Source organism: Halichoeres trimaculatus, unplaced genomic scaffold, assembly GCF_033239565.1.
Source record: "Halichoeres trimaculatus isolate MK-OKI-2021-1 unplaced genomic scaffold, fHalTri1.1 fHalTri1_scaffold_11, whole genome shotgun sequence".
Classification (NCBI taxonomy): Eukaryota; Metazoa; Chordata; class Actinopteri; order Labriformes; family Labridae; genus Halichoeres; species Halichoeres trimaculatus.
The window spans coordinates 7,209,256-7,221,924 of record NW_027437189.1 but is presented as its reverse complement, the minus strand read 5'-3'; the positions used below and the strand labels follow the sequence as shown (position 1 = coordinate 7,221,924).

At 39.8% G+C, this 12,669-nt stretch overlaps 1 protein-coding gene across 2 annotated transcripts in view; it reads right to left on the bottom strand.

The window, feature by feature from the left end:
• The window catches only part of hspg2 (heparan sulfate proteoglycan 2), a 139,684-nt gene that overhangs the window by 35,848 nt on the left and 91,167 nt on the right, over window positions 1–12,669 (bottom strand). The window contains exons 32-44 of one of the 2 annotated variants that reach the window (XM_074680751.1): window positions 12,135–12,275; window positions 10,749–10,940; window positions 10,465–10,503; window positions 7,339–7,602; window positions 7,205–7,252; window positions 6,542–6,625; window positions 4,485–4,577; window positions 4,311–4,403; window positions 3,742–3,972; window positions 3,553–3,666; window positions 3,342–3,469; window positions 933–1,019; window positions 775–833 (exon numbers count right to left, since the gene is read on the bottom strand). In XM_074680751.1, the coding sequence (XP_074536852.1) occupies window positions 775–833; window positions 933–1,019; window positions 3,342–3,469; window positions 3,553–3,666; window positions 3,742–3,972; window positions 4,311–4,403; window positions 4,485–4,577; window positions 6,542–6,625; window positions 7,205–7,252; window positions 7,339–7,602; window positions 10,465–10,503; window positions 10,749–10,940; window positions 12,135–12,275 (1,573 nt within the window). The remainder of the gene's footprint in view (window positions 1–774; window positions 834–932; window positions 1,020–3,341; window positions 3,470–3,552; window positions 3,667–3,741; window positions 3,973–4,310; window positions 4,404–4,484; window positions 4,578–6,541; window positions 6,626–7,204; window positions 7,253–7,338; window positions 7,603–10,464; window positions 10,504–10,748; window positions 10,941–12,134; window positions 12,276–12,669) is intronic. The other variant, XM_074680752.1, reaches the window with a different exon arrangement.

The following is a 12,669-nucleotide window of genomic DNA, read 5'->3' as shown; positions in this document are numbered from 1 at the left end:
AATAAACTCATCAGGACCGCTCTCTGAGAAAACCAAAACAAACAGCATCAGAGTGGCTGTGTCATGATGCAGCAAGACTTGCTTTCACTGTCTCACAAAGCCAAACTGTATCTGTTCGGTGGTGACCTGTGTTTTTTTAGCTGAAATCGTTTCGAAAAACATGTTGAAATTTTTTTAAACTCCAGCAGAGTCCAGAGAACATCATCCTTATCTCTGTTATAACTGACTCTACAGATACTTCCCAGGCACCTAATGCTCGCTTGCTTACACTTAATGTGACTTCAGTTTACCGGTGGGGTTTGATAACCTGCTCGCTTTTTTATTCTTATTTTTTCTTGCATATTTTTGATTGTTATTTGACAAGCAACAGAAGAAAGAGGAGATATTGTGAGGAGAAACAGTGACGTTCTTGGTTGTGTAAACCAGATATATAGATTGTCGGCTGTCGGAGATGTCCAGCAATTCGTTGGGCAGTCGGCTGGGGATTTAAATACGTCAGGGTTATGTTGTTCTTTGTTTCCGTTGTCACACAAAAAGTGACGATTCTTTCAACCAATCAACGGACTGCAGCGTTTCTAGCTCCACCTTCTGGGGTCGAATCAGTATGTCTGGCACCCCAACAGAAAGGTACCAAAAAGAGGGGCGGTGCGAGTCGGTAATCTGGGGACCTGTCCTAGATTTAGTCAAAGGAAACGCCACAAAATGCGTCCCTTACCAAGACGAACTGAACTGAACCTCTTGGTCCTATTTCTGCTGGTTGAATTGTTGCCTTACCATCGGACAGACGACACTTCACTCTCTCCTGTGGGTTTCCAACGTATCCAGGGGCACATCTGATGGTGAAACAGTAGAGACAGATATGTCAAAAAATGAACATTAGAAGTAGAGGAATTGTTGAAGTAGCCTTGAATACAGTTTTAGAGTGTCCTCACCGTTCACAGTACTGTCCAGTGTACCCAGGCTGACAGGCGGTGCACTGGTAGCCACCATTTCCAAGACTCTCACAGGTCGGGGAAAACCTGTTTTAACAGACAGAAACGCAAACATGAGGTTGGATTCCAGTTAAGAGAAAAAGTAAAACAAATCCCAAGACCATTCTATTCAAAAGAGTTAATAATTTGTGTCAATTAAACCAATTTGTTGATACAGCTCTGTTCTTGGGCTCCCTGCACTTTCCATGTGCTTACGTGGAACACCAAAGCCAGAGTTGGGGAGAGCACAACTCTTCTCTGTTAAAGAGTTTCTATCTGATTTCCTAAATACAACACCACAAAAACTGAAATATTAGAAAGTGTCTTGACCTCACATAAGCCACAAATGTCTTATTCAAGAAGATAGGGTTACTAAACTCCGGGAAGCGTTACAGTCGAAAACTTTCCACTGGGGCTGAACGATTTTAAGAAAAGATTGAATTGCGATTTTTCTGGCAGATATTGTGATTTCAATTCGATTCACGATTTTTCTTCAAATCAAGCTTTGGGATATTCACATGTAGGGCTGAACAATTTTAGGAAAAGATGTAATTTTTCTGGCAGATATTGCGATTCATGATTTTTTAATCATCAATAGTGATGATAAATAATCTGTTTTCATCAAACTTCTGCTCCTAAACAGAGGCTTTGTGTTGTTGACCTGCTTACCAGCACTTTTAACATATAGATTGTCTACAAATTTGTAAAACAGAATGTGTATAATACCTGACACAACAGATCCTGAGTCAGTCAGGAGCGCTGCAAAAAATTGTGCTTTGGCGATCTCAAAATTGCATTGTCTAAAATTGCGATTTTGATCTGAAAACGATAACTTGTTCAGCCCTACTTTCCACTGGAATTTAAGGGAGTAAACTGGGGATTTATGATGAGGGACCTACTGACTTGAATATCCTTGACCACATAGCAGCACTTTGCTGACTGCAGGGCTCCGAGGCCACAGTCCCATCATGCACTTTGCATGATGCCCCCAGCACAAGATCATCAAAGGAACCACCTAAGGGCTACATGAGCCCCGTTTCCACCAAGCATCCCGTTTTGGATCAGTACGGTTTGGTACGGGTTGGCTCGGTTAAGCTTGGTCCTGTTTGCGTTTCCACAGCCAACCGCGCTCCCTTGTGGTGGGCAGCGTGTAAGCTGGATGCCGATAGTCGCATCAGCAACATAATACTGTGACGCCATTGTAGCGCAACACAGTGTACCCCGCGAATAAATCCAACGAAGAAGAAATGTGACACAGTAAACAAAGAGCAACGATGGAAGACATGCAGCATTTCGTCCTCCAAAGAGCTTGTGGCTCTTTGTTACAAAGCACAATCACAATTAAAGAGGAGAAATACAGCCGCTGTCACATGGTAAGTGACAATTCTTTTGACCAATCAAGGCTTGTCTCGGTTATTTGAGGATCTGTCTCGAGATTAGTCAGTGGAAACGCTGTAAACTGCGTGCCATGCCGAGACGAACCGAACAAGACAGCTTGATAGAAACAGGGCTATATAGTCAAGCAAGGTTGGCTAAAACAGTTCAGACTCCAATTTTCTCAAGCTTAACTTCACATATAAAGTTTCTAGAGTTTTCAGGAAAGTTCCTGAAATTTTTCTACCCCTTTATATCCTTATTCCAAGATATTAACAGACATTAATGACGCCTGAGTTGGTTTTGTCTTAAGAAACAATTCAAGTGTCATTTTTTCTTCTGATATCCTGAAATACAAAATTTTTCTGAACTTGTCTGGCAAATTTGGTTTGTATCAAGTCTAGCAGGACATTTTTTTTTAACGCAAAATAAGACTTATACTCTTTCTTAGATTATAGTTAAAAAGCCAAGGCAGGCAGAGCAACAGCAAAGATGCCCAAAGCACTGATCAACAAGAACAGAGCAACAATAAGACTCTGGTTCACTCAGACACACTAGAAAAGAAGGAGCAAGGGTGGAGGTGAGCAGATTACAAAAGTTTAAATAGAGCTGAGCTTCTGGATAGGATGTGTAGATGTTCTCAGCTGAGCCGTCAGCTGATAGGGCGGGTGTTCAAGCAGCTGAGAGCTTGTCTGAACTAATGCTTTGACTAATTTACGAATGGTTGAGTGATAAAATATGTTGAACAGAACTCAATTTGTTGAAAAAGTCTCAGAAACTGTGGATACAACCTCAGATCTTTGAATGTAGCAGTGTTCACGTAGTATCTGATGTCATCTTGCAGAAAACAGGTTAATAGTGCGAATAAATCAAACTCCAGGATTTATGAGACAGTGGAATTCGCTGTAAACAAGAGTTAGTGAAGCGGACACAGAGATGTCTTGAGCTATAAATGGAGCTGGAATGTGAGCTCTTGGTATCTGTGCCAGCACTCACTGGTTGTCTGGGTCAGTGTGAGGGCAGGCACAGGGCTGGCAGTCCTCCGGAGTACCAACAGTGGGGTCACCAAAGAAGCCAGGCGCACACTGCTCACAGAGCTCACCCTGAGTGTTGTGCAGGCAGCTCTGCAGGGAGACATAAATCAAAGTGAGAGATCTATTTTTCTCATCAGGATGCTGAAATCTGAGCGGTGTGAGGTCATTCGTACCGTGCAGATGCCAGTTTCAGGGTGGCAGGAGTCAGAGTGGCCATTGCATTCACAGAGCTCACAGTGACCCAGGTACAAGCCTCCTCCAGTACGGGTGTATCCAGGCGCACAATCCTAAAGGAGGAACAACAAATCAGCCAGGATTCATTCAAGAAACAAAGAAATGCATCAGCTGGATCAAATAAATACCTGGCAGGAGAGTCCTTGGTACCCAGGTGGGCAGCGGCACTGCTCCACCTCCAGGGCCTGAGCCAAGCCGCTGTAGTTGGGCACAGCAACCTCCATACTGACGTCAGAGATACTGGAGGACTGCATCTCAGTAGAGTAGGATGCCCGGATCAGGATGTCATCTAGATCAGCCAAAACCATCATCAGGTGCTCTCTGGTGGCGGGCATGCCGTCGAGACGACGCCAGTTTTCCTGCAAAATTAAAATCTTCAGTTTTCTCAAGGCCAAAGCTGTGGCTTAAGTCTGTTTCTGCACTTTATATGCAGTTGTTTTTGCTCTCTTATGAAAAAAAATCTGCTTTCTTGAACTTTATAACTGACAACATGCTCAGAAACGTTGCCAAGAAAAATGCAAACAAAGGCTTTTCTCCCCCAGGTGGAATCCAAAAGACCTGTTGAGAAATAATCGCCCCCCCTCTGAAGGAAAATAAATCTCACAGTGAACTTAATTCAAAATAATAATAAAACTAAATCACAACTAAATCTGCCAGGAGGAAAGGGGTCTCTCTAACAGACTCGCGAACCACTCACCTCTTTGAAGACGACCTCAAACTGGCGAGTTTCCCTGCCGCCCTGCTGCCTCCTCTGCCAGGGCTGACGGGCTACCAGAGTGATGTCATTGCCCTGCAGGAACAACACGGACAGGTGAGCAAACACGAAAAGTCTCAATCAAAGGGAAAAAACAGCGCATGAAGTCATACTCACAATAATCTGGACGTCACCGTCATCCAGCGTTGTTCCTCTTGGACTGGCCACATAGGAGATGGTGTATTTGAGTTTACCGCCGTAGGATCCCACCTTGAACACAAGCAGCATGAGAAAAGAGGAGGATTTAGATCTAAGTCAAACTGTGATGCACTTAGAGCAACATGGGGTGGGCAGATACATAAAATCCTCTGGATTAAAGGAGCAGGGAGGAACAAATAAGTTAAAATATGGGATTACTATGTTAATAGAGTGCAGCTACACTTTTTCAACAGCACGAAGTGGTGAATGCACTTAAAGGAGCTGACCAAGAACTTGGATATTGCATAGTTTCAAGTTTTCTGCTCCTCAGGTGGTCCCAGTTTCTGATGAGAAGCAGTTATTTTTTATTATGTTCTTTATTTATTTTAACCATTTTATTTATGAGTTTGTTTTTGATTTTTTTTGGTCTCAGTCTATGAATTTGGGTTCTTGTGCTGCCTATTCTTGGTGCAGCTGGTTCTTGGGTTTTTAAGCATGTGCCATACATTTTGAGGGAAAACTGGTGATAAGGTTTAATTATTTCATTGTTTGTTTTCTGGCTTTTATTTTCCTTTCTTTTTTTTTTGTTTTTTTTGTTTTTTTTTAAATACTTTTTGGACTTCCGCTGTAAGGGCACTTAGTAAACTAATGTTTTTAAAGGTGCTATAAAAAGTTGTTCTAATAACGTCGTTAAAATAAATAAATAAATAATAATAATAATAATAATAATAATAATAATAATAATAAAAATAATAATAATAATAATAATAATAATAATTATTATTATTATTGTTATTATTATTATTATTATTATTATTATTATTATTATTATTATTATTATTATTATTGTTGTTGTTGTTATTGTTATTATTATTATTATTATTATTATTATTATCATAAAAATAATCATATCTGACTTGCTTTTGATGATTAAAAACTATATTAATGTTGATAAACTTTATGGAGAAAAAGTTACATTACTGACACCATATTGCAAATTATATTGAATCAAAGAGTTGATGCGAGTTCATAAAAACTTTCTTAACATTTAAAAAAAGTTTTTTTTTCAACACCACAGATAAAAAAAACACATTAGCCTTTTACATTTATTTTATGTTCCTAATAATGTTATGATGACTATTCTTGCTGGATGACTACTACAGACCAGTGGTTGCCAAAGTGGGGGTTGGGAAACATCAAAAGTGGGTTTGTGAAATGTCTTCCAGATTTAAAAACTATTAAAAACTTCAGATTTCAATCATCAGTGTTAAAATTTATACAAAAATAATGATCCAACTGTATATTAAACCATGCAAATAAAGAAAACCTTTGTTCTGTTTTCTACATTTTTTTTGTTGCAAAAAGACCCCCATGGTGACTAAGCCAGAATAACGACAGTAGCAGTCGTAGCAGATTAATTTAGGAAACACTGCAGTTTAGACACTTAAGTAGCCTAGTTTTCTACTGTTTTGGCTAAATAAAGTAATTTTGTCTGTTTTTGTGTCGGCCTATTGGTTTATTCTCACAGGAGGGGGTTGCTGGTCTCTATAACCACTTTTTGGAGCCCTTACTATAGCAACAACCTGGTTACTAACTAATTCAGACATCTGATTTTATTATCTTATCGTAGAGCATAATGGGATATTTTGGTATGTATGTGTAGTTAAAAACAATGAGCTAAGCCACTTTGAATTTCATGATTTCTTTTTTGCCATCCTGTTTGTGCTGAACTTCACAGATTTTCAAACGTTCAGATGCATTTCACTGTTATAACTACTAAAGAACAGATAAACAGACATGGTGACATGGTACAAACCTTTCAAAACACACAGAATAAGTGGAGGGAGGAGTGGGACAAAGTGAAGGGTCAGAGGGCGTGTGACCTTATAAAGGGCTCAGCAGAGGGGAGTGTGAGGATGAGGGATGACCATGAGTGGGAGGGCTGCAGGGTGTTAAATGTGGGGTATCTTCAGGGACCGGGATGTTTGGTTTAAAGGTCACTGAAGGGACGTGACCCCTTAAGTTTTTGGAGTTACCTTATCCCCTGTGAACTGCGCTGGGAGCTGCCAGTAGAGCACATCATCCTGGTGCAAGCTGAAACCTTTGTAGACCAGAGCGTACTGAGAGGCAGAGGAAGAGGAAGCATGAGAAATAAGCCACAGATGAAGAGCGAGCGGACACAAGCAGGCAGGGAAAAGCACAAGCAAGGCGAGCATGCTGAAAAAGAAAGCCGGGAGAAAAGTGACTCACAGCTAAACTCTGCACGGTTTTACTGAAGGAGAGTTACTAACGGCTCTGCTGACAGCTTCATAACAGCAGGAGAGGTGCTTTGTTCGGTGTTTGACAACTAAAACAACAACTTCCTCTGTCAATAATGTGAAAATGACAGCTTAAGACGCGCCTCAGATAGAGGCAGTTTGTAATCAGACAACAGTATAATGACAGAGTACAGTAGAACCGATGCTTCTGTCAAGTGGACAATTACAGTGACAGCGCTGAGTGGGAGCTACGTCCCTAACAATAAAACTACCACCCAGCCAGGCTTCAAAAATCATGCAGATTACTCAGTTCTCCTGCAGCTCCTTGAAACATTAACTGACACGGATTAACAAAGAACAGCAGGTTGCACATTAACTTTTACAGCTCCACTATCAAAAGTCGAGACATGAAGTCATCCACTCAGTCATGCCACCGTCTACCTTGCTGCCACCCCCAGACGGAGAAGTCTTGCTCAGTGTGTTCTTGCTCTGTCAATCAAAAGCAGCGAGTCATCCATAAAACAAGTGGTACAAAATGGCTCACAAAGCCTGTTCCAGTCTATGACAGAGGATACCTGCAGGAAAGGGGCGTGGCCTGGAGAGTAAGGCTGAGGTCTGGTGGGTCTAACTGAGGAGGAGACACCAGACGGAGGGGGAGGAGGGCTCAGGCTACGCAAAGACCACCGAGAGGATGAAGAGGTAGTTGGGACCCGGGAAGAGGAAGAGGAAAAGGAGGAGGAGGATTTGGAGGAGGAGGGGAAGAAAGGAGGCGAGCCAGCATGCCCGCTGGAGAAGTTAAAGAGAGCCCAGACCTCATCGTCCAGCTTTCTGACATCCCTCTAGAGACGAAGGAGAAGGGAGCAGCAGAGACACAGATGACACGAAATCATGAGAAAAGTGGAAACGGCGAAGATGGGGTTGAGATTTTAGTCCTTTTACAATGTGAAGGTGAACATGCTGAGTCATGCTTTTTAGTTTTCACACTGTGTGAGGCCATGGCAAGGCTATGATGAGTGACAGTGGGATCCATTGACTGCAGAGGGGCAAGACAGGGAGGGTAACTTTACACTGCAAAAACTGAAATCTTATCAAGAATTCAAAAATTGTTTTGTAATACTCCGTATTAGCTACATTCAACTCATCAGTCCAGAAAAATGTATTATTTTAAGTTATTTAAAGACAAAAATGAGGTCTGAATTGCTTGTAACAAGTAAGAAAAAGTGCAAATGGAATAAGAATAAATTGTTTGAAAATTTGCTTGAAGCTTGAAGTTTCTTAATGCAAGTAACTTTTTTTTGTTTCATTAGCAGATTTTTTTTTAACTCATTACAAGCAATTCAGACCTCATTTTTGTCTTTGAATACATTGTAAAAAGAAATATTTAAGGCCTGGTCAGGTGAATGTGGCTAATATTAAGACTAAAAAGACATCTTGTAGTGTCTCCCTGATGTACACTGCAAAAAACTAGAATCTTATCTAGTGTTTTTGTCTTATTTTGAGGAGAAAATGTCTTATTTATTTAAAGAAGACAAAAATGAGGTCTGAACTGCTTGTAACAGGTTAAAAAAATCTGCCAATGGAACAAGAAAAAAGTTACTTGAACTAAGACATTATTCTAGTTTCAAGCAAATTTTCTAGAGAGCTTTTCTTGTTCCTTTAGCAGATTTTTTTTATTTGTTGTTACAAGCAATTCAGACCTCATTTTTGTCTTAAAACAACTTGAAATAAGACATTTTTTGGACTGGCAGGTTGAATGTGGCTCATATCAAGTATGATAAGACAATTTTTACTTAAAATAAAACAAAAACACTTGATAAGATTTAAGTTATTTTGCAGTGTACAGTGTTTTGAAATGACTTCATGAATTAAAGCCTGAATGAAACATTTTCTCCAGACTCAAAAAAGATCACAAATATTAGATCATTAAAAAAAATGATTTGTTTTTAGTTGTTGAGGGGGTATGGTTGATATTGTTGTTGTTTATAGACTAATATGTGCTTACCTGACAGGTTTTTATCTCTGATTAACCTAAGTTTGTGCTCTCAAATTTGATTGGTCCAGAAATAGGGATGTAAAGATGTATCACAGTTAAAAATTAATATGAATGTAAGACAAAAAAAAAAATTGTGATGCCCTATCGAAACAGCAGAGGGCTGTATTCCTTTTTTACCAAGATTTTATTTATTTTTATTATTGATCGAGTTATTTTGATGTGAAATTTGTAAAAAAAAACCAAAAAAAAAACATATATATATTTTTTGGTTAATCAAGATAAAATATAGTTTTTTGTGCACTTTTTTTTTTTTTTTACCTCAGAGAATTTCAAATATATCTATAATTTGATAATAATTCATTTAATCAAATTCTTTTTTTTCCAATTTAAATAATAATTAAATTTAAATTTAATAATAAATCTTTAACTTGTTGAAAATAACAAAATATATTTTGTAGTTTGTATACATTTAAGAATATAATTTAAAGAATCTTTCTCAGACATATTTTGTCTGCAAGCTGTTAAAAAAAATTGTGAGAAAATTGCATCGTTAACCCAGTATCAGAAACTGTATCAAAACGTGAGTTGAGTGTATCGTCACATCCCTATTCTGAAACAATTCATCATAGAAACAGACCTACGGTACTGCGCTAAGCACAAGGCCCGCCCCTTTTGGTTACCGTGCTAATTGGTCGGCAAGACTAGTAAGAAGTCTCCAGAGTGGCACAGAAGGTAATTATTTATAGAGGCTTTTGGAGAGATTCTTTAATAGAGAGTGAGTGAAGTGAGTGTGCCCTCTGACTCCTCTGCACAGTCCATGGATGGATCACGCTGATTAAACCCACACCTTGAGGACCCGCTCTCAGCTTCCCATCCCCACTCAAAGCTCTGTGTAAGTCAAAAACATGCAAACGCTCACTAAGTCTGACACATCACTCCTGATTGAATCATGGTGCACCTGCATGCAGCTGCATCTCTGAGCTGAGTAGATTGATTTCCCTACATGTCCTCAAACTCTTACACTTTGTTACACTGTGTTAGTGCGTGAAGACACAACCATGGTGTGTTATCATTCTCATTAGACGTGTGAGTGTTACCGTCACTACAGTTATCTATGGGGCTGCACTTCATACCAAATACCTGGCTAGCTCTTTTGGATCTGTGGGCGTCTTTGCGTTCGGAGGCCATTAGGTTCCAAATAGACGCATCCTTCCTGAGCTGCTCCTCCGGCGAGCTGGGGTCACTCTATTGATGTGGATAAAGTTAGCTCCCTTTGATCACTTTCCTTATCACTGAGCTGATGGTATTTGGGGGTGTTATGGCAGTGTTATCGGAGCAAAGTTTAAACTGTGTGAAGTTCTTTAATGGACCATTAATGATCAATCCATTTTACATGGCTCGTGTGATGTGAAGCAGAAGGCGATTTCCTTTAACAATATGCACTTCTGTGTGAGAGGTCAGATCCAAGAGACAATTAGTGTCCAACACCAGCAGGAAAATACACACGCTGCTGTGAGACATCATGCTCTCCATGAATGATTCATAAATCAGGCTTTTTAAAGGTTCTCAAACACAGAACACCACGAATTAAACTCACATCACATAGTAAAATGTATGGCTTTTAGTGAAAAGCACAATGCCACATCATTCATTTAAACATGCCAGACAACACTGAAGTCAAAACAACCAGTGACTGACGTTACTGTACCTGTTCTGCTCGTTTTATGCGAGAACTGAAAGGATCTTTCTATAAAGTGAAAGTTAAACAAATGAGCATCAATCTGTGCACACAGGAACTTGAGATAGTGTGGCTGCAATCAGAAAAAAATGCTGGAAGGCAATCTGCTCGGAGAGAAAGATGAGCTGAGGCTTGAAGAAGAAAGTACAGCGTGCAGCGGTAGAATAAGAGAAATGGTCTACAGGCTCCTGCTCATCACAAAGGGGGGTCTTGATCCTCTTATTTATCACCCAGATGTGCTCTTTCATACTGACCTTGTCTCCCTGATAGATGCTCGGAAGCTGCCAGTAGTGAGGCTCCTGCCCCACGTAGTCGAAATTGCTGTAGGACAGCTGAGTCCCCTCAGTGGAAACCTCCACGGTGAAACCTGTGGCGATGCGGTTGGTGCGTTGGCGGTTCACCAGGGCGAATCCCTGGAAGTTGCCTGGAGAAAAGACTGAAGACACCTGAAAGAGAGGATGTGGAGGATGAGATACACTTCACGCAAAAACAAAGAAACTGTAACTTTAAGACTCAGAGCTAGCTTTGCTGATAACTTGATGCTTGTAGACAAAGAAGCAATGTCTTTTCAAAAAACTTATGACAGCTGACTGAATCTAGAAATGTCAGGGATGTAATTGGAAAAAGACAATGAAGCAAAAATACAAAGGGTAAACTTTTCAGGTACAGAGGAAGTCCCATTCCTGACAAATTGATGACTGGTCTGTTGGGAAAAGTGATTTAAAGATGCTATGAGGGGGATCTGTTTTGATTGCACTCCCTCGCCACCTTGTGGCCTGGAGTCTCTGTACACTGTTGTAACGTACTTTTAACAAGGCGTGTGTTTGTTTTGGAATTAAATGGAGATCAGATTGAAACAAATTTTCTTTGTTCAAGACAACTTTTTACTGGATACAACGCACCGAGGTAAGGTATTTATCAGCACAGTCACGCAGCACTATGGTTTGAAACGTGACATCAAGCAAACGTTGTAGCAGCCGGCTATATGTTAGCGGATCTGAAAGCTAAGAAGTAGCAATTTAAAATAACCTGCAACTTGTAATATTAGCCCTGATAGTGGGATTTTAAAGTGTGGAATATGATCAGGCAAATATCTAAAAGGAAGACTTTTTCAAGGTCACTTAGAAACTCCTCACAGCCCCTTTAAAGAGTGACAGCTTTGTACTTTAAAAACCTTGAAAACAATCTGATGGTTTCGTAAAACAGACTTGAAAATGAGTGTCAACTACAGCTGAAGGGGCGGCTCATATGCTTTCTAGAAATTTAGAAAATGAGTAAAGTTTAAGAAGTAGTAAATTCAATGTTTTAATATTGTTTGAAAGTCTACTAATCGATTATACATGCAAGTGGTAGACATCACTGCTTCCAAACCCAGCCTGCATGTTTCTGATTTCACCATGTAAGGCTTCTTCAGCAGTCTGAGTCCATATGTAACCTTTTTAGCCGTTCAGCTGGTCCTAAAGATATTTCTATATCAGCCTGTACTACTGATGGAAATGATTTGACAGAATTGGAACCACTTGAGGTTTTTTGCTTTGAGGGTCAAACAGTATGTTTAAACATGTCGTAGTTCATTTCTTTTTGGAGTATGAACCATCGCACTGTGGGGTTATGTGGTTGAACCGTTTTGAGGATCTTACCAGGTCTCTGTAGAAGGTGGAGCTGGAGCACTGCTGAGTGACGCCCATACAGAAACAGGACAGGCAGCCATCTTTGTTTTCCGGGCTGAGATGGAAAGTCCCGGACTTACAGTTGGAGCAAGTTGGGCCTTCAACATTCATCTGCAACATGAAGTCACAAAGGGGAGGTCGAAATAAGACTACTGAAAATTATTCAACACTTGCAAATATCAAAATTCTTACATCCTAACATTTCAGATATATAATTTTGATTTTAGGGATATTAACATGTTTTTTTTATCTTGAATTCTTTGATCTTAAATTGGGCATGAACTTTAAATTCAGTAAAAGATTGTTTTTTTTTTTTTTTAAATCAAAAGTATAGTGAAAATAAACTTGTAATAAGATTCAGGGACACTCTCAAGTTGCTTGATTTACCCATAATGCATCATTTGAAAACAGATTTCAAGGAAGTGAGGTGGTCAGACTTCTGCAGTCAATGCAGGAGACACAGTTTCATTTCCTGGGGACCATTTTATTAGCAAAATTTGACAAA